Below are 21,627 nucleotides of genomic sequence, written 5' to 3' on the forward strand. Positions count from 1 at the left end.
CTGCAAGGCGGCGAACGGTCCCTCTCCTCACCCCCTGAAGGGGTTAGACGGAGCTAGAGTCCACAATTTAACCCCATCCCCTCTACCTGGTGTGCTAGATCCGGAGTCAGGTATGGAGGGCTGGGGAGGGCCCTGTGGGAGCGTTCAGGGGAAGCTCCACGCATCTTAGGGAGTGTAAGGCAATCCTCCTTCCCTCTCCTCCCTCCTGCCTCCTTCCGCTAGGCAGGGACGCCGGGTTCCTGCGGCAGGGATCGCAGGGGGAAAAGGCAGAGGCCGCCAGCGCGCAACCCCCCCCGCGGCGGGCATGCAAAATTTAGCCTGCGGCTTTGGCCGTGACTAGGCCGCGGGCGGAAGTCCCACTTCATCGCAGGGTAGGCCGTGACCGGGAGAGGAACGCCTACCCAGAGGAAAGGAACGCTGGGCAGCGAAGCGCAGAGGCAGCGACAGGGACACAGGACGAGGTAAGTGTGACCCCCAACCCTAGGGGCGCGCAACGGGCGATTAAAGGTGGTTCTTTCCTCCTCCTCCCTTCCCCTCAACCCTCATATAAATTAGGCCTGGCAGGAATATGACCGAAAAGGGTAAATCGCACACGTTCCTTTATGCCGCATGCATTTCTTGTGGGGTTAGGTTTCCACGAGCACAGAGCCAGAAGCCTGTGACTCCGAACGCGCCCAGGAGCCCTCCCCTGCAACTGTATCCAAGGTGTCCCCGGAGTGGGCCCTATCTCTGTCACAGTCCATGGTGTCGCTTACGAGGCAATAGAGTCCCTTCTTGCCCCAGATAGGGGCAGGGACAATGGCTCGCTGGCCTTAGAGGGAACCTCCACCTCACAAAAGCCTCCGGCCTGCAAGACCCGGAGGAAACGAATCCACACGGTGTCGCCCAGTCCATCCGGTGCCTTGGCATCCGGTGCCTTGGCATCCGTAGGTTCTGCTTCTCGCTCCCCGTTACTAGTGGTTGATAGCGAGCAGACCTCAGATTGCGACTCAGACGAGACCTGGACACTCCAGGGTCACGTGAAACAATGGACAGCCTCATAGAAGCCGTCAATCAGACCCTGGGGATTGAGGATGATCCCGCAGCGGCTACGGGGCATAAAGTGGCATTTAAGCGAGTGAAGCGCCAGCACAGAATTTTTTCCTCTCACCCGGAGTTTGAGGACATAGTGCAGCGGCACAGAGAACGTCCAGACAGGCGTTTCTCGGATCAAAAGGCACTCGAAACAAGGTATTCGTTTGCTCCGGACCTCCATAAAAAATGGATGGAATCCCTGTTGGGGATCCTCCGGTTTCGCGCCTAGCCACTAAGACCCTGCCATCCGTCCCTAGGGTTTCCTCAATTAAGGATCCCATGGATCGCCTTATAGAGAGCTTAGCTCGCTCAGTATATGATGCGTCAGGGTCAGCGCTCGCTCCCTCATTCGCAGCAACTTGGGTATCCAAGGCTATGATATCATGGTCAGAAACATTAAACAAGGTTGCGCAGGAGCAGGATCTACCTGCAGAGATTTCGGTGGTCGCAGGTCAGATGGCGATGACCGGAAACTATGTAATCAATGCGTTTTGGGATGCGGACAATTCCTCGGCACTTGCTGCCGCGAATGCAGTTTCGGTCAGAAGAGCCCTATGGTTAAGGACATGGCGAGCCGATCCTACTTCTAAGAAGTTCTTGACTTCCCTGCCTTATCAGTGCGGCCACCTATTTGGAGAGAAGTTGGATCAACTTATCTCTGACTCCACAGGAGGAAAGAACGGGTTTCTCCCTCAACAAAAGGGGCAAAACGTTTTTTTGTCACCCATTTTCATTCACGTTTTCGGGCATTTTGCAACCCCGGGTGGACTACAGCAGCCAATTCCGCCGCCTCAGGCCGCCCAAACCAGGATAGGGAGCAGCAGGTCTCATATAGAGCCAACCCATTGGGGAGAATGCATACCCAGCAGCCCAGATCAAGGGGATCCAGATCCCAAAGATCGTCAGCCGAATGACTCGAGGCCTTTACCAGATGACACCGGCAAGGTGGGCGGCCGCCTACTCTGGTTTCACCACGTCTGGGTCAATGTCGCTCACGACGCATGGGGAAAGGAATCGGTGGCCTCGGGTTACAGAATAGAATTTGTCAGATATCCTCCAAGACGGGTTTTTTTTCTTCCCGTCTTCCCAGGGTGGATACCCAGGCAAGGTCTCCATTGGGAGCCATCAAATCGATCCAGCACAACGGAGTCATTGTTCCAGTGCCGGAACACGAAAGAGCTCAGGGGTTCTATTCCAACCTTTTTGCGGTTCCCGTAAAGGACGGGTCTGTCAGGCCTGTTTTGGACCTGAAGCTTTTGAACAAATTCATCAGGATTAAACATTTCCGGATGGAGTCTCTCCGTTCAGTCATATCGGCCATGGAGCAGTAAGGATACTTGGCCTCAATAGATATCCAGGACGCATATCTGCATATTCCCATTTTTCCTCCTCATCAGAGGTTTCTACGCTTCACCATCGGCGATCAACATTTTCAGTTTGTAGCGCTACCCTTCGGGCTAGCCACGGCTCCCAGAGTGTTCACAAAGGTTATGGCAGTTGTCATGGCCACACTGCATTCTCGAGGCAGAGTCGTCTTGCCTTATCTCGACGACCTCTTGGTCAAGGGCCTGTCAATACGGGCATGCGAGGAAAAGGTCAACATCACCCTAGATACTCTTGCCTGCTTAGGATGGTTGGCAATGCAAAGAAGTCATCCCTTGTGCCAGCTCAAAGGATCTCCTTCCTAGGAATGATCTTCGACACTTGCCGAGGGTTGGTAATTCTCCCTCAGGAAAAGGCGCTAGCTCTCCGGCAGGGAGTCCGGACACTTCGCCAACCAGTCCCTCATACCTTCCGATCCGGGATGAGGATTCTAGGGAAAATGGTGGCAGCAATGGAAGCGATACCTGTCGCCCAGTTCCACCTTCTCCCCTGCAGCACGCCCTCTTGTCAGCCTGGGACAAGAATCCTTTCACGCTCGTTCGGCGGTGCCGACTGTCCTCTCAAGTCAGGCAATCGCTCATATGGTGGATAACCAGTTCCTCTCTGGCCCAGGGGAAACCTTTCCCCCCAGATCATTGGCTGGTAATGACAGTCTCCTCGGTGGGGGAGCGGTGTTTCGCCACTACACAGCCCAGGGACAGTGGTCGCCACAGGAGGCACGCCTCCCGATCAACTTATTGGAGATACGAGCAATTCGGCTGGCTCTGCAGAAGTTTCTTCACTTTCTAGCAGGCCGCCCTGTCTGGATTCAATCGGACAACGCCACGGCAGTGGCTTACATAAATCATCAAGGGGGCACCCGTAGCAGAGCAACCAGAGGGGGAGCTCGTTCTTCAGTGGGCCGAAGCAAACCACTCGGATAGGGCGTGGAAAATTGGTTGGCAGACTTTCTCAGCCGGCAGGGTCTTGCATCCGGAGAGTGGTCTCTACATCTCAAAGTTTTTCAGCAGATTTGTCAACTGTGGGAAGCTCCGGATGTGGACCTGATGGCTTCCAGAGTGAATGCCAAGGTGCCCACATATGTCGCTCAGGCCAGGGACCCGCAGGCATTCGCGGTGGACGCGTGGGTTCTGCCATGGAACCAGTTTCGCCTCCCATATCTATTTCCCCCACTGCCACTACTTCCGAGAGTCATCAAAAAGATCAAGACGGAAGGGGTGCCGGTGATCCTGCTGGCCCCGTCGAGCGTGGGACGCAGATCTAATGCAGCTGCACGCCGACGTTCCTTGGCGCCTGCCAGAGCGCCCAGATCTACTGTCTCAAGGGCCGATTTACCACCCGAACTCAGGGACCCTGTGTTTGACGGCATGGCCGTTGAATCTTGGATTCTAACCCAGGCAAGGTTCGGGAGCGAGGTGGTCGCTACAATGATTGGCGCCCAGAAGCCTGCTTCAGCACGAATTTACCACCACACCTGGAAGGTGTTCTTTGCTTGGTGTTGACACCACGGTGTTTCCCTGCTGGGTTCTCGATCCCCAACATCTTGGCTTTTCTCCAGTCTGGCTTAGAGAGCCCGGATAGCTCAGTTGGTAGAGCATTAGATTCGGGCCTTGCCCCAGGTTCCCTCAGGAGACAAATATCGGCCTAATCCGTCCTGTTCTAGCGCAGAATTGCTACTAAGTTGCAGGTGAAGACTTCATTCAGGGAGTCTCCCACTTAGTTCCTCCCTAGAAGGCGCCTATGGACGCCTGGGACCTTAACATGGTCCTAAGTATTCTGCAGGAAGCTCCATTTGAACTGCTTCAGAACATCTCTTTGAGGTACCTTACCTGGAAAGTAGTGTTCCTAGTGGGCATCACTTCCATCAGGCGGGTTTCAGAGCTGGCGGCCCTATCCTGCCTAGCTCCGTTCCTCACTTTCCATAGGGATAAGGTGGTCCTCAGACCAGCCCCTCCTTTTCGGCCAAAAGTTGTGTCCTCTTTTCACATTAATGAAGATGTCGTTTGTTTTGCCTTCATTTTGTCCAGCACCGGTGCACCATGTGGAAAAGGCTCTTCATATGTTAGACCTGGTAAAAGCCCTCTGGAGGTACGTGTCGCAGGCGGCACCCTTTCGTCAGACGGGCACGCTGTTCGTGCTCCCCGAAGGGCGCAGGAAGGGACTCGCTGCCTCAAAATCGACCATAGCCAGATGGATTCGTTGGACGATTCAGGAGTCCTACCGCATTAGAGGCACGCCGATTCCAGCAGGGATCGGAGTGCACTCTACCCGGGCAGGGGGCGCCTTTTGGGTGCTTCGGCACCAGGCTTCGATGGAACAGGTTTGCAAGGAAGCAACCTGGTCCAGCCTGCACACATTTGCCAAACATTATAATATCCATGCTCAGGCCTCGGCGGATGCGAGCCTGGGTCGAAGGATTCTCCAAGCAGCGGTGGCGTACCTGTTAAACAAGAGGTACATGTAGCTTGGATCGGTGAGTCAATCTCCCACCCAGGGACTGCTTTAGGACGTCCCACAGTTTCTGTGTCCCCCAATGAGGCGAAGGAGAAACATGGATTTTTGTGGTAACTCACCGTAAAATCCTTTTCTCCGAAACGCTCATTGGGGATACAGCACCCACCCTATTAGCCAGTTAGCTCTGTTTCAGTTTAGTTAGTACGCATTTATTTATGTGTTATAAGGGTGGTCCTTTTCTAGACATGTTGTACCTGTATTAAGGCTGATTTTGTTGTCCTCCTACTGCTTTGGCACCAAACTGAGTTCCGCCCGCAATAGGGGCGAGGGTGTGTACGACGGAGGAGCTAACCTCTTTTGTTCACTTAGTGTCAGCCTCCAAGCGGCAGAAGCATACACCCACAGTATCTGTGTCCCCCAATGAGCGTCTCGGAGAAAAGGATTTTACGGTGAGTTATCACAAAAATCCATGTTTCCGTGCAGATTTTGCAAAATCCGCAGTTAAATCCTCAGGTCAAAAGACCTGCGGTTTATCTGCGGATTAGCCTGCGGTTTTGCCTTGCCGTTTGACACCTGTACAATGGAGCAGGTGTAAAACCGCTGCAGAATCCACACAAAGAATTGACATGCTGCGGATTAGAAACAGCAGCAAATCCACGCGGAAAAATCTGCAGCAAATCCATGCGGAAAAATCTGCAGCATGTGCACAGCGTTTTTTGTTTTTCATAGCTTATAATGGTACTGTACGACGCAGCAGAAACCGCTGCGGATCCGCTGGGCCAAAACCGCTGCGGATCCGCAGCAGAATCCGCAGCGTGTGCACAAACCCTAAATGCTTAGCTTGAAATGACAGACATGACTTTCATAGTTGTCTGTCCACATACTGTATTCTAACATACTACTTGTTTTTCATTTTTTTTTACAAAGTTGTAATTGTGTGCCCTGTTAGAAGTTCGTTCCTTAGAGTAGCTTTCTGTACAATAATTTAGAAATAGATCTAGTTGTTGTCTTTTAATTATGTATTGTTTGCAAGTTTGGCCGTTTGCTGTCTATTGAGTCTAAGGGCCCTGTCACACATAGCGATCTCGCTATCGAGATCGCTGCTGAGTCAAAAGTTTTGTGACACAACAGCGATCTCACCAGCGAGATCGCTGTGTGTGACAGCGATCTGCCCCCCTGCCGGTATCGCTGATCGCTCTTGGAAAGCCCTGGACATTTCTTTGGTCGCTGATCTCCCGCTGGCCAGCACGCATCGCTGCGTGTGACAGGCGGAAGACCAGCGATCAGCTGATAACTAACGTACACATCGGGTATCCAAGGGACTATAGTCCCTTAGAAACCCGATGTGTTCGTTAGTTACCAGCGTGCTGATGCAGGGAGCTGGTAACTAACCTACACATCGGGTATCTAAGGGACGCACGTCATCAGCGCGCTGGTAACTAATGAACACAGCAACGCCACGCGCTCGGCGTCGCTGTGCTGATAGCTGGTGAAGCTGTCTGTTTGACAGCTCACCAGCGATCATGTAGCGACTCACCAGCGATCCTGACACGTTGGTATTGTTGTCGGGATCGCTGGTGAGTCGTTATGTGTGACAGGGCCTTAAGACTTCAAAGGGAATCTGTCAGTTGGATCAACCATCCTAATTAGTCTGAATTGGGTGCACAGGTCATAGAAAGTTGATTGAAATAATAGCTTTATATTTGAGATCTGTCTTATTCCAGATAAATCCACATTTTTCTTAATATGTAAATGAGCTGTCAAGATCTTTGGGTCAGACACAGGTCTGAGATTCTGGCTATAGAGCTTCTTTTAAATGAATGGGGGCGTTTCATGCAGGGCTGTGGAGTCGGAGTCGTGGAGTTGGAGTCGGTATAAAATGGACCGACTCCTAAAATATATAATAAATTGGGTACAGTAGTTGAATGCAGAATGTACTGAATATTTTTTCATAGGAATTTGGGAAAGTTATGAAATGTCCTATAAATGGCTGTTCTATTCCTGACCTAAGGCTACATTCACACACAGCGTTTTTCCTGCGTTTGAGGATACTGTTTTCAGCTGCAAAAGCAGATCAGCTTTTTAAAAAACCGCATCACCTGAAAGGTTTTTGAGCTCATAGATAATGTTTTCAATAGCAAAAGCAGATTAGAAATCTGCTATCTATCCATTTATCCATATCTGTCTATCCATATCGTATCTGTACCAAAAAGAATGAAAGCCGGGTAACACACAGACTAACACTCCTTTTTTTTCTTTTTAGCACCAGTCAGGTACACCTCATAGCTGCTCAAAAGGACGCCCAGGACAGGCATTGCTCGTCTTCAGTAACACATCAACATCAATTGATAGTTGGAGTAAATAGACTGCATTCATCACCACATCTTCTTAAGTTGCAGGCTTTATTTTCAAGTGTAGGGGTGTGCAGTATGAGGTTCTGCAGCAGCTGAGCAGTTCTGCCCCCCCCCCCAGGTTTGATACTGGCCACGCCCATGGTGTGAATGTAGCCTGAGGATCTAGGCTTTATCTTAGCTGTGAAGTCATAGTGTGTTTATATATATATATATATATATATATATATATAGTACAGACCAAAAGTTTGGACACACCTCATTCAAAGGGTTTTCTTTATTTTCAAAAGGTGGCTACTTTGAAGAACCTACTGTAGAATATAAGACATATTTTCAGTTGTTTCACACTTTTTTGTTAATTATATAATTCCACATGTGTTAATACATAGTTTTGATGCCTTCAGAGTGAATCTACAATTTTCATTGTCATGAAAATAAAGAAAACTCTTTGAATGAGGAGGTGTGTCCAAGCTTTTGGTCTGTACTGTATATATGTAATAGACATTACATAGTGTATTACATATTTACAATTTATTGCAGTTTTTTGTGTTCTAAAGTTGTATTCCAATAAATATATATTATGTTCTATCTAAATATCTTGATTATTGTATCATGAAAATGATTAAATGTCTGATGTTCACATTGTACTACTACAATAAATTTTTCACTTAAATATAAGCAATATATGTGGGAGTCGTGGAGTTGGAGTCTGTGTAAGGGAAATTGAGGAGTCGGAGTCTCAGGTTTGGCATACCGACTCCACAGCCCTGGTTTCATGTGTGAACTATATGACACACATTGCTCTCCTGATCTCACTGCAGAGCTGTGCGTGATTATAACTAACACAGTAAAGCAGAGCTGAATTTTATGCTTTTAAAAGCATATTTGCAGCAGCAGTTTTCCTCTCATACTGCTGTCAGCTCAGCTGCAGAGCTGTGCCTAATTATAACCAACAAAGTGCAGCAGAGATTAACGTTGTCTTATTACAAACACGGTTGCCCTCTCACAGAGCAATCAGCTCTTGTGCCACCCCCACACTGACTGCTTGTGGGATAGAAGCTGAAATACTAAGCGAGGACAACTCCTAAAATGGCGCATAAGTAGTAATAAAGGGGAATCTGTCGGTAAGATAAACCCCCCTAAACGATTTGCATGGGTATGCAGGTCACAGAAAGTTGAATAAAGTGATACCTTGATATCTGAAATCCGATGTCTTTTTTTCCCAGAGATATCCACATTTTTCTTAATATGTAAATGAACTATTAAGATCTATATGTCAGACACAGATCTCACTGACAATATGCCTCTGGAGCTTATTTTAAATGAAAGGGGGGCATTACTAGTGTGAGACTTGTAATGAATTACAGTCGGCCTTCCTGATCTCACTTCAGAGCTGTGAGTGATTATAACTAACAGAGTACAGCAGTGCTAACACAGTAGTACAGAACTGAACTTTGTCTCATTACAAACACATTTGCACCTGCAGTTGTCCTCTTATATTGCAGTCAGTTCTGCAGCAAAGCTGTGCTAAACCTTAGCCAACACAGTATAGCAAAGGGATTGGCGCCTCATTACAAACACAATTGTCCTCACAGTGCTGTCAGCTCTTCTGCAGTGTCTATCTCCCCCACACTGGCTGCCTGTGAGATGGAAGCTGAAGCACTAAAAGAGGAAAACATCAGCTGCAAATCTATTTGTAATGAAACAAAGTTCAGTTCTGAAGGACTGTAGATGTAATTGCATACAGCTCTGCAGTGAGACCAGTTCAGAATTCTGTTTTAACAGTTTTTCCACTCTTTATTGGGCCGCATGTATGCCATCATGAATCCTTCAGGGAACCTGTCAAGCATTTCATGCTGCCCAAACTGTGGGCAGCATGAATTGCAGCCTGGCTGCACAATTGCGGCCAGCTAAGTTGTTCTCTGAAATGTTCTGGCATTCCAGAGAAAATGTAATTTGAAAATCTGGATAGGAATAATAGCCGGAAGCGAGACTAGTCCTGCTCTTCCCAGCTCTGCAAGAGGTAATTGGCTGATCTCTCCCTCGCGTGAACATAGGATGTTCAAATTATATATTCTCTGAAAGATTTTTGCGTTTTCTCTTTCCGAGAATAATATACCAGGTTGCAGTCATACAGCCAGGCTGCAATTCATACTGACCGTGGTTTGGGCAACATGAATCGCCTGTCAGGTTCCGTTTTAAACAGTTTCATTAGAATATGATTTGTTAATGTAGAGACAGGATGGACTGAAACTTTATAATATATCACATTATGTGATTCTGCAGAAACTGTATCTTTCTTTGATTCTTGTTGTGCTCTTGCAGTGGACCCAAATTTAGCTTGAGACCAAGGTACAACTCAACAGAGATTGTTACTCTTGTTACCTTTACTCACATATTACCTGATTTTTTTTTTTCTCTCCATTAAACTAATAACGACCAAGTGCTGTTAATTTACTGTGCTGGGTTTTAACCACGCTATTTTAAATTTTATTTGTGAGGTTAAAGGGAATCTTTCCCCTTTTTGAGTTATTAATATGGGCATTCAGGTTGTATACAGCTGAAATTAGTCATACCTGTATGCCTGCTGGAAGATGGCTTGTTCAGCAAAAATCTTTTTTTATAGCTTGCACTTCCAGGCTATGGGGGGTACGCTGCCGAGAAGATGAGACTGCCCCCGGTCTTCATTATACAAGATTTCTCCTCCCCTTCTCATCAGTGCCCCTTTGATGTCATATACATGGATAGAAATCCCTCCCTGCACATTCTGCCTGCTGTGTGAAAAATGAGCTGTAAAAATACAAGTAAAAAAATTAAATTAAACCGATATTTTTTTCAATATTTGTGAAAAATTATAAAATTACACATCAATAAGTATCTACCTGAATACCAGGGCTGTGGACTCGGTAAGCCAAATCTCCCACTCCTCAATTTCCAGGACACCGACTCCACCAAAATGGGCTCAGACTCCACGACTCCGACTGAAAACAGTACTACAAATTAATACAATTTGTCCTGCATAAAACTAAACCTGGTACAGCACCGTCAGTGAAAAAATAGTTAAATAAATAAATTGTCTGACTATTAATGCCTTTACATACATGGTCATTGAGTGATTAATGTCGGACCACTTTAAGCTAAAACACATGAAATAAATGAGGCAATACTGCCACTTTTAGTACTGTATTGCACTCAGTTATTAGTTACTCAGATCTTTTTTTGTTTTGTTACTTACAGGTACTCATAGCCAATAATGGCATTGCTGCCGTCAAGTGTATGCGATCTATTCGGAGATGGTCTTATGAAATGTTCCGCAATGAGCGAGCAATACGCTTTGTGGTTATGGTCACCCCTGAAGATCTTAAAGCAAATGCAGGTATTGTACATCATAGTTGGGCAAATTACCAATTCTGGTGCTAGGTGAAAAATCACATTCCAAATTTTCTGGCAAAAATATGAACGTTGAAAGCATTAGACTGCTGTACACTGGAGATGTAATTCTGAATATTTTGAGAGAAGTTTTTTTTTCTTATTCTCTTTCACGTGTCTCTTCTGCAGAATACATCAAGATGGCTGATCACTATGTTCCAGTCCCAGGAGGGTCAAATAATAACAACTATGCCAATGTTGAGCTTATTGTTGATATTGCCAAAAGGATTCCAGTTCAGGTATGTGTATATGTTTAAATCGGACAACCATTTCTCAATCACCTTTTTCACCCACGTGAAATAACAGCCTGTACTCACCTCGGAGCCAGTGCCGGATCTCGCATGACTTTGTCACATGAGACCAGCTTCCAATCAACAGTCGCTAATGGATCACTTCACTCTCTTCCTTTGGAGCGAGTCAGATAGCAGCTCTTGCTACTTCCTTTGCATAAAACTGGTATCCGGAAGTGAGAGTAAAGCAGCCCATTAGCGGCTGGCTGAAAGGTTGATGTGACATGATAACCCAGGAGACTCTGTGTCGATGTTGCTGGAACAGCAAAAGCACTCAAGGTGATTAGAGGCTGCTATTAATTTAGAAGGAATTGTCAGAGTAGTGGACAACACCTTAACAAACCCTTTAATGCTGCTACGACCCAGAAAACACATTCATCTTTAGTCAAATCAGGTAGTCTACAAATTATAGCCAAAAAGGTGGGCAGTTACTTATGATGCGCCATGTTCAGTTTCTTTTGAGGCCTTTTGGCAGCTTGTGAATGAGAATTTATGGAGGCTATTACTGTTAAGTTGCAACTTGCCATAACCTTGTCTAGTTATTCCTTACTGTTCCTGAGGTTCTAATTGTGTGAATGTTCTTGAGCTTTATTCAAGACATGCTATAATTCAATTTTTTCCCTCAATTTCTTCCAGGCTGTGTGGGCAGGATGGGGTCATGCCTCAGAAAATCCCAAACTTCCCGAACTACTTCAGAAACAGAACATTGCATTCATGGGTAATGTCACATAGTTCAAAATGCGATGAGGTTTATGAGCGAGCTGCATAGGAAATGACATTTTTTCTGTGGCATTATAATATTCGTATTTCTTTTTAAAATCTTTCATGAAAAGCTTTTATTTGCTACCTCCTTTTGCCTCGTTGTTCCTGACATCTTGGTGTAGCATATTTTATTTTGCTTGCGTATTATTAATTATTTTATTTAGATGCATAATAAAATATTTTATGGAAGAGGTTATTTATGGAGCACAGACTAAAAGGAAGGCTGTCATTTTTATTGGCTTCCCTCTCCCCAAAATTGCTGAATACAGGACAGGGAGACCAGGTACAACATTATTGGAGTGATGGTCATTCTGTTTTTATAAGGCTACGTTTACATGAATCTGTTTTCTGGCCATGTGCACAGTGGTCTTCACGCGGACCAATATTAGCCCATGTGCTAGCGGACATGGAACTTTGGTATGCTTAGATAAAATCATAGGATATGCTAATGTATGTAAATAGTAGGAAGCTACTGTACCCGACCTCTGTGTGGACAAGCACACGTTGCCAGTCCGCAATTTTCAGAATTGACTGGTCTGCGAAGATCAATGCTTGTTTGAACTTCAAAAATGGTTTCTTTGCCCCAAAGCTGTGATCACAAGTACCCAAAGGCAATCCCTTATTTGCAGTGCTTAGGGTTTCCCCACACAGAACCCTCCCAAGATTCTCCCCTCTGAGCGCTAACTCTTTGATTTTAATTGGAAGACCACTAAATCCGTCACTTAGAGCAAAGATAGAGGCTGAAGAGCATTTAATGCAGGGAGCTCTGAACGCTACACAAGAAGGAAGCACCACTTGGGAACTTGCAACGGCCGCAATAGTGCATTAAAATGTGGGTTTCTCGATCACACGACCTGCATGACCATCATACAAGGTATTTTTACACGTTTTTCTGCATTCTCTGTGTAGTGCTGTGAACTGCTATCCAACTCAAAGGAGTTTTTCAAGATTACAAAACTGCTGGCTTATCCTTAAGATGGGCAGTTAATATCAGCTTGGGGGCAGTTCAAATCCCAGGAACCTTGCGATCAGCTGACTGAAGGGCCTACAATCCTTTGGAGGTTTTCCAGGCCTGTAAAATTAATAGCCTTGTATTCCAAGAAAACACCTTTGGGGTATGTGCACATGGCGCCACATAAAATGAACTTAACAATGTCAAACTGACGTTGCTCTGCACAAGTTCTGTCTTGTGTCAAATCTTTAAACCACTTGCCGTTCTTTGTGCTTGAAAGTATTTTACGCAAAGGCATTGGCGGTTGAGCTGCAAAAAAAAACATCTAAAAAGACTAGGGGGAACCCGCTTTAGGAAAATGACTGCCAACATCTTCCTGAAGCAGCTTTGCCTTAAAAAGTCTAACCGGTTTCCTGGCATCTAAAACACTGTTGTTGTAGAAATAGCTATAAATCCATTCTGTCACCTAATCTAGGACCCCCCAGTCAAGCAATGTGGGCACTAGGAGATAAAGTGGCCTCAACAATTGTTGCTCAGACTGTTGGAATCCCCACACTGTCTTGGAGCGGAGATGGTAAGGGATTTACACTTAATGTTAAATCCTTTATTTCTTCATGCAAACATACTAATTACGCCCTCTGCTTTAGGTCTTACATTAGTATGTGACATGGAAGACCAGCAACAGCCAAGCATCATTGGTGTCCCTTCTGAAGTATATGAGCGTGGTTGTGTGAAAGATGTGGATGAGGGATTGGAGGTAACTGTCACAGCTGAAGAGGTTTTTCTCAGTGATGATTACCAAACTGGAGCTGCGGGTGTTTAATGAACATATATTAATTTCAACTGATTTTTTCAGTCTGCAGAAAGAATTGGTTACCCAGTAATGATAAAAGCATCTGAAGGTGGTGGTGGCAAAGGCATCCGAATGGCAGAGCGAGCAGAAGACTTTCCCAATCTCCTTAGACAGGTGGGACCTCTCTTAAGGACAATTATGCCTAGTTTGATAGCCATAATCAGAAGCTTAGTCAGAATGTAAATATTACATGAAAATTATTATTTTTTTTTTTTGCTTTACAAACTATATATGCTTTCTTTTTGCGCAGGTTCAGACAGAGATCCCTGGGTCCCCAGTTTTTGTAATGAAGTTAGCTGAGCATGCCAGGCACTTGGAAGTCCAAATTTTAGCAGATCAGTTTGGAAACGCTATTTCTCTCTTTGGTCGTGATTGCTCCATACAGCGTCGACACCAAAAAATTATTGAAGAAGCCCCAGCCACTGTTGCGGCTCCATCCGTCTTTGAATATATGGAACAGGTGGGTTTGTTTCTATATGTGCTTCTCGATAGATAGTGGCTGACTGTGGGTAGATATTGCCACATTATATAAACACTAGGTTGTTAAGGTACTGTCACACTTAGCGATGCACCAGCGATCCCGACCAGCGATTTGACGCGGTCAGGATCGCTGGTGCATCGCTAAGTGGTCGCTAGTGAGCTGCCACACAGGCAGATCTCACCAGCGACATAGCAGGGGTCGCTACTTACCTGTCAGACGAGGCGATCCTGACGTCCTCCTGCCCGCGTCCACGCGTCGCTCGTCTCCACAGCAGGAAGCCCAGCAGGAAGCTGATGACGAGAAGCGGTCCATGACGTTCTCGCGCGATCAGCGATAACCAGCGGGGGAGCGGTCGGAGGTAAGTATCACACATAGCGATATCGCTAGAAATATCGCTATAACGTCACAAAAACCAGTGACGTTATAGCGATATTGCTAGCGATATCGCTTAGTGTGACAGGCCCTTTAATCAGTTTTAGTAGAAATTGTAAAATTTGTACTTAATCTGGTTAATCTGTAGGTTAATAGCGGCTACAATCACCGCTCAATACACAGTGAGCGATGGCTGTAAGTATGCCATGGTACTTTGATTGACAGCTTGCTCTGCAGTTGTTCTGTGCTGGTGCATGCTTTAGTCGCCGTTCACAGTGATGTGAGGAATGACTGAAGCTGCTTTGGGTACGCGCTTATGACTGGCGGCTTCAGGGAGGAATAAAGTTAATTTTCTCCCAGTAGCCACTTTTTCAATAAGGTAGCCAGATAGCTTTGTAACGTTGTTAACCTGCAGATTAACCTTATATCTGCAGGTTAATAGAATTTGAGGATTTAACTGGTTTTTCATAAATTACAAAATAGATCTTTTTTTATAACTTTGATTACATAATGACCTCCACTAAACTGGATACTAAAGTTTCAGATGACATAGCAGAAACATATGTGAACCATAATATTCACCTATTTGGTGTGTACATATTACACCTATCTTTACTCTTCCGCAGTGTGCAGTACGCCTGGCTAAGATGGTTGGTTATGTGAGCGCGGGAACTGTCGAGTATCTTTACAGTGAAGACGGGAGCTTCCACTTTCTGGAGCTGAACCCAAGACTGCAGGTGGAACATCCCTGTACTGAAATGATTTGTGATGTGAACCTTCCTGCTGCTCAGTTGCAGGTATGCAATAAACTGCTGCTATTTTTCTCGTGCTTTCTTTTTCTGTTCCATTCATTTTGTTTGAGATTGAATTCCTCTTTTTTAATTTTCTGAACATTCCTATGAATCACCCTCCCTCCATTTCTAGTTGTGACTATTGGACAGTAAAAAGCTAAGATTTCCAAGTTGAATGTTGCAATTACTTTACCACCTTGCACACCCTAAAGTAAACTGTACATCGCAGTCTTGGTGTATAGAGCGAGCTTCCATACTTATTATACCTAATTTTCTTTAGTCTGATCCTTTAACATCCTATTGTTTAGGGACAAGCACAACTTGTTAATATTATATTGGGCTGTGCCATATTTTTAGGTAAATATTTCGACCATAGGTTCTGTTCACACCCTCTGTATCTGACTAGTGTGGTTTTAACTGTTTTATCTATTTTTGGAAGTCTGTTCTGTGTGTTTGTTTACTCCTTGATTTATTTTGTTGTGTAGTAAAGTTGTTGTTGTGCTAAATGGTGGGTGTCTACACCTTTTCTGGTACTTGATTTTTTTTAAACATTCAAAGCTACAATTTGTCCCACAAAACACAAAGCCCTCTTATGGCTATGTTGATGGAGATATAAAAAAGTTATGGGTCTTAGAACAAGACAAGGAAAAATGTAATGGTCAAAAATGAAAAAATCGGGTCTTCGCCTACCCGGGACCTCCGGAGTGGGATGCCGGCGAGGAGGGGCCCTGCAAGGCCGACAATGCGCCCGATTTCTGAGCACTTCTCAGGAGGCAGAAAGTCCAAGATGGCCGCCGCACCTGTGGCTTCCACTCCTTCTCCTGCTTCTCAGCCGCAGGTAATCTCTGCATCTAGTGGGGATGATCTCTCCCCTCACGGGAACACTGCAGTACATACAGCGTAGCTAAATAAAACGCTGCAGGAAATCTTTAAAGCTGAATTAGCCTCGGGCATGCAGACTGATACCTTAAAGTTACAGGACATTGCACAAAGAACCTCTGCATTAGAGGAAAAGATGGAAGCGGTAGCTGATTCTTTGGAGGAGGACCAGGGAGCCCTTAACCCCTTAAGCCCCAAGGGTGGTTTGCACGTTAATGACCAGGCCAATTTTTACAATTCTGACCACTGTCCCTTTATGAGGTAATAACTCTGAAACGCTTCCATGGATCCTGGTGATTCTGACATTGTTTTCTCGTGACATATTGTACTTCATGTTAGTGGTAAAATTTCATTCAAATAACTTGCGTTTATTTGTGAAAAAAAAGGAAATTTGGCGAAAATTTTGAAAATTTCGCAATTTTCCAACTTTGAATTTTTATGCCCTTAAATCACAGAGATACGGCACACAAAAAAACTTGATAAGTAACATTTCCCACATGTTTACTTTACATCAGCACAATTTTGAAACCAAAATTTTTTTTTGTTAGGAAGTTATAAAGGTTAAAAATTGACCAGCGATTTCTCATTTTTGCAACACCATTTTATTTTTACGGACCACATCACATTTGAAGCCACTTTGAGGGGTCAATATGATAGAAAATACCCAAAAGTGACACCATTCTAAAAACTGCACCCCTTAAGCTGCTCAAAACTACATTCAAGAAGTTTATTAACCCTTTAGGTGCGTCACAGGAATTTTTTGAATATTTAAAAAAAAAAAAATGAACATTTAACTTTTTTTCACTAAAAAAAATACTTCAGGTTCAATTTTTTTTAATTTACCAAGGGTAACAGGAGAAAATGGACTGCAAAAGTTATTGTGCAATTTGTCCTGAGTACACTGATACTTGATATGTGGGGGGGGGGAAAACAATGTTTCGGCGCATGGCAGACCTCAGCAGGGAAGGAGCGCCGTTTGACCTTTTCAATGCAAAATTGGCTGGAATTCAGATCGGACGCCATGTCGCGTTTGCAGAGCCCCTGATGTACCTAAACAGTGGAAACCCCCCCAAGTGACCCCGTTTTGGAAACTAGACGCCCCAATGAACTTATCTAGATATGTGGTGAGAACTTTGAACCCACAAGGGCTTCACAGAAGTTTATAACGTACAGTGGTATAATTAAAAAATCATATTTTTTCCACAAAAATGATCTTTTCACCCCCAATTTTTATTTTTCCAAGGGTAACAGGTCCCTAAAAGTTATTGTGCAATTTGTCCTGAGTACGCTGATACCCCATATGTGGGTGTAAATGACTATTTGGGCGCATGGCAGAGCTCGGAAGGGAAGCAGCGCCATTTGACGTTTTTGGCTGGATTTGAGATCGGACACCATGTCGCGATTGGAAAACCCCTCATGTACCAAAACAGTGGAAACCCCCCACAAATGACATTTTGGAACTAGACCCCCCAAGGAACTTATCTAGATGTGTGGTGAGCACTTTGAACCCCCCAGTGCTTCACAGAAGTTTATAACGCCCGGGCGTGAAAATAAAAAAATCGTATTTTTTCCACAAACATGATCTTTTAGTCACCAGTTTTTTCATTTTCCCAAGGGTACAAGGATAAATTGGACCCCAAAAGTTGTTGTCCAATTTGTCCTGAGTACGCTGATACCTCATATGTGGGAGAAAACTACTGTATGGGCACACGTCGGGGCTCGGAAGGGAAGTAGTGACGTTTTGGAATGCAGACTTTGATGGAATGGTCTGCGGGTGTCATGTTGCTTTTGGAGCGCCCCTGATGTACCTAAACTATTGAAACTCCCCACAAGTGACCCCATTTTGGAAACTAGACCCCCCCACAGAACTTATCTAGATGTGTGGTGAGCATTTTGAACCCCCAAGTGCTTCACAGAAGTTTATAACGCCTGGGCGTGAAAATAAAAAAATCATTTTTTTCCACAAAAATGATATTTTTGCCCCCAATTTTTTATTTTCCTAAGGGTAACAGGAGAAATTGGACCCCAAAAGTTGTTTTGCAATTTGTCCTGAGTATGCTGATACCCTATATGTGGGGGTAAAACACTGTTTGGGCACATGGCAGAGCTTGGAAGGGAAGGAGCACCATTTGACTTTTTCAATGCAGAATTGGCTGGAATTGAGATCAGACGCCATGTTGCATTTGGAGAGCACCTGATGTGCCCAAACAGTGGAAACCCCCCAATTATAACTCCAACCCTAACCCCAACACACCCCTAACCCTAATCTCAGCCCTAGCCCTAACCCTAATGGGAAAATGGAAATAAATACTTTTTTTTAATTTTATTATTTTTCCCTAACTAAGGGGGTGATAACGGGGGGTTTGATTTCCTATTTATGGCGGTTTTTATGTTTGGCGGCTGTCGCACGCTAAAAGACGCTTTTATTGTAAAAATAGTTTTTGCATCACCACATATTGAGAGCTATAATTTTTTCGTATTTTGACCCACCGAATCATGTGAGGTCTTATTTTTTGTGGGACGAGTTGACGTTTTTATTGATACCATTTTCGGGCACGTGACATTTTTTGATCGCTTTTTATTCCGATTTTCTGGACGCAGAATGAACAAAAACCAGCGTTTCATGAATTTCTTTTGGGGGGGGGTGCGTTTACACCGTTCCATGTGCGGTAAAATTGATAAAGCGGTTTTATTATTCGGGTCAGTACGGTTACAGCGATACCTCATTTAGGTCATTTTTTTATGTTTTGTCTGTTTTTTGCAATGAAAACCATTTTATATAAAAAATAATTATTTTTGCATCGCTTTATTCTGCGAGCTATAACTTTATTTTTTTGCGGATGATGCTGTATGGTGGCTCGTTTTTTGCGGGACAAGATGACGTTTTCAGCGGTACCATGGATATTTATATGCGTCTTTTTGATCACGCTTTATTGCACTTTTTGTTCGGTGGTATGACAATAAATCATTTTTTGCTTCGTTTTTTATTTTTATTTTTAAGGGGTTCACTAAAGGGGTTAACTAATGGGACAGTTTTATAGGGTGGGTCGCTATGGACGCGGCGATACCAAATATGTGTACTTTTATTGTTTTTTTTGTTTTTTTTTATTTTCAAAAAATGAATTTATTGGGGAATTTTTTTTTTTACTAATTTATTTAGCGATTTTTTTTTTTTTTTTTAAATTATTTTTACACTTTTTTTTTTTTTTTTTTTTACTTTATTACATAGTCCCAGGTGGGACATCACTGTCCAGTGACAGATCGCTGATCTGTCACATCACAGATCACTGTGACAGATCAGCAATCTATCACAGGCAGTTCTGCAGACTTCCTCATGCCTGCGCTTTGCAGGCAGTGAGGAAGTCGGCTCCCTACAGGCCTCCGTCGCCATCTTGGATCCGGGGGCCTGTAGGGAAGGAGTCGCCGCAGCAGCGCTGCACATTGCGCTGCCGTGGGGGGCTCAGGGAAGCACGGAGGGAGCCCCCTCCCTGCAGATGCTTCCCTTTAACCCCCGGTACACCGCGATCGTGTTTGATCGCGGTGTACAAGGGGTTAACGTGTCGGGGGCGGTCTGTGACCGCCCCTGACACATTGTACCGGTTGTCAGCTGTGATAATCAGCTGACACCCGGCCGCGATCAGCGGCGCTCACCACGTGGGCGCCGCTGATCGCATTAGACGTACTATCCCGTCCTTGGGAATTAAGTCCCAGTGCACATGGACGGGATAGTACGTCTAATGGCAGAAAGGGGTTAAACAGCACATGGAGCGTATCACCGAATTGGAATTGAAATGTGAGGATATTGAAAACAGATCCCGCAGGGGAAATTTACACATCCGGGGCCTCCCTGAGGAAATTACACCCCTTAAAGACACGGCTGCCACACTATTTTCTGCTCTACTTTTGCAAACAGACCCGGCTCTGCTACATATCACTAGAATTCATAGAGCTGTTGGGAAACCACGTTCAGATAAATACCCCAGAGATATTATCCTTAAACAGCTTCATGAAGAAGCTCATGATCTAATCTTATCGGTCTTCATACATTGCCTGGTCTCCCAGGCTCAGTCCAAGTTTTTGCATATATATCACCTGCTACCCTAACTAGAAGGAGAAACCTAAGACTGGTAACCGCTGCCTTGCAGGCAGCTCAAATTAAATACCGATTGGGCTTCCTTTTTGCGCTGTCCTTTTCAGCACATAACAAAACCTACATGTGCAGGTCGCTGGAGTAAGGTAAACTGGCACTGAGTCAAGCTGGCATTTCAGAATTGGATGCCCCTCAACCACTAACACCCCGACATCCAAGGCCTGCGAGAGAGTGTTCAGATGTCCGCAGATCGGGCCGTCAGCAATCGAATGTCACTTGTTTGGCAACACCCTGCACATACCCTCTCATTGGGGTGTAAACTCCTTCTCTTTGTACCGGAGGTTCTTCTATGGGCCAGGCAGGTCTCGCTGGAACTGTGGACCTCCTCTGGTTGATTTTGATTCTTATCTGTTTCAGCTGCTTTGATCTGATTATAACAATGTTTGCTTATTGTGTTTGAGACTGCCTTGTTTGAATAAGATGGTTTAAATTGTTACGGAATTCTAATACAAGCAGGGGCTTCGCCTGTGGGGATATTCCATGTTGACCAAAATTGGTGATTTTTGGTTTGCCCTTGATATTCTGGAGCACCAGATCAGTATGCGAATTGGACTTATAGTCCATTTAATACTATCTGTTTATTGTTTGTTTGGTGTCTGTGTCTTCCCTCCCTCCTGTTTTTCCCATTTGTCTTCCCATAGGAATGTTTCTTTCCTGCTTTTTTGGTACCAAGATCTCTACATGGTTACTAATTCAAGTTCTCGTTTCCATGCACTCGGGGTGAATAGTCAGGGCGACTCATTATTTAGTATCCAAAATCTAGCCAAACATGTGTAGAGTCCTATCACATAATTAAAGGGGCTTTAATTCCCCTTTAAAACACAAAAAGGCCTTCCGGGATTACCGAAAACCTAGTCTGGATATTATCTGTCTCCAGGAGACCCATTTCTCCAATTCTTCATGCCCAAAGTATTTTGATTCTGCCTATTCTCGCTTTCTTGTGTCAGCCTGAGGTGTAGCTGTTTTCCTCAAAAATAGTTTCCCTCTACAACCGGTAAACACTTACGCAGATCAAGAGGGTAGATTTTTCTTTATTCTTCAAGGAACTTTACAGGGACAAAATATCTGTATCGTAAATAGTTATCTCCCAGCTTCGGCCCAATTTCCGTTCTTTAAGTTGATATTAGCCAAACTCAACGCGTTCTCATTCAATCACATGATCTGGTGCGGCAATTTTAATTTCACTATTAACCCTTCCCTGGATAGTAGTGCTACAAAACGCTGTGACATTGCTAAAATAGAGCAGAAAAAAATTCTTAGTCTCATGAAAGAAAATCACCTAGCGGATCTCTGGTGGTAATTTAATGGGGTGTCAAGGGGCTATACTTACTATTCTCTGGCACATAAAACGTACTCTAGAATTGATCTTCATTTGACCACAGCCACCTCGCTTCCAACAGTTCTTT

The 21,627-nt window shown here is 44.8% G+C and overlaps 1 protein-coding gene across 5 annotated transcripts in view; it reads left to right on the forward strand.

Moving 5' to 3' along the window:
• Window positions 1-21,627, forward strand: part of ACACB (acetyl-CoA carboxylase beta) — a 398,726-nt gene that overhangs the window by 169,350 nt on the left and 207,749 nt on the right. For all 5 annotated transcript variants that reach the window (XM_073582603.1, XM_073582604.1, XM_073582605.1 and 2 more), the window contains 8 exons: window positions 10,500-10,638; window positions 10,821-10,930; window positions 11,618-11,699; window positions 13,171-13,269; window positions 13,343-13,452; window positions 13,552-13,662; window positions 13,799-14,008; window positions 15,028-15,198. In XM_073582603.1, coding sequence (XP_073438704.1) covers window positions 10,500-10,638; window positions 10,821-10,930; window positions 11,618-11,699; window positions 13,171-13,269; window positions 13,343-13,452; window positions 13,552-13,662; window positions 13,799-14,008; window positions 15,028-15,198 — 1,032 coding nt within the window. The remainder of the gene's footprint in view (window positions 1-10,499; window positions 10,639-10,820; window positions 10,931-11,617; window positions 11,700-13,170; window positions 13,270-13,342; window positions 13,453-13,551; window positions 13,663-13,798; window positions 14,009-15,027; window positions 15,199-21,627) is intronic.

The sequence above is a fragment of the Dendrobates tinctorius genome, unplaced genomic scaffold (assembly GCF_039654945.1).
Source record: "Dendrobates tinctorius isolate UK_male_01 unplaced genomic scaffold, ASM3965494v1 ptg000073l, whole genome shotgun sequence".
Lineage (NCBI taxonomy): Eukaryota > Metazoa > Chordata > Amphibia > Anura > Dendrobatidae > Dendrobates > Dendrobates tinctorius.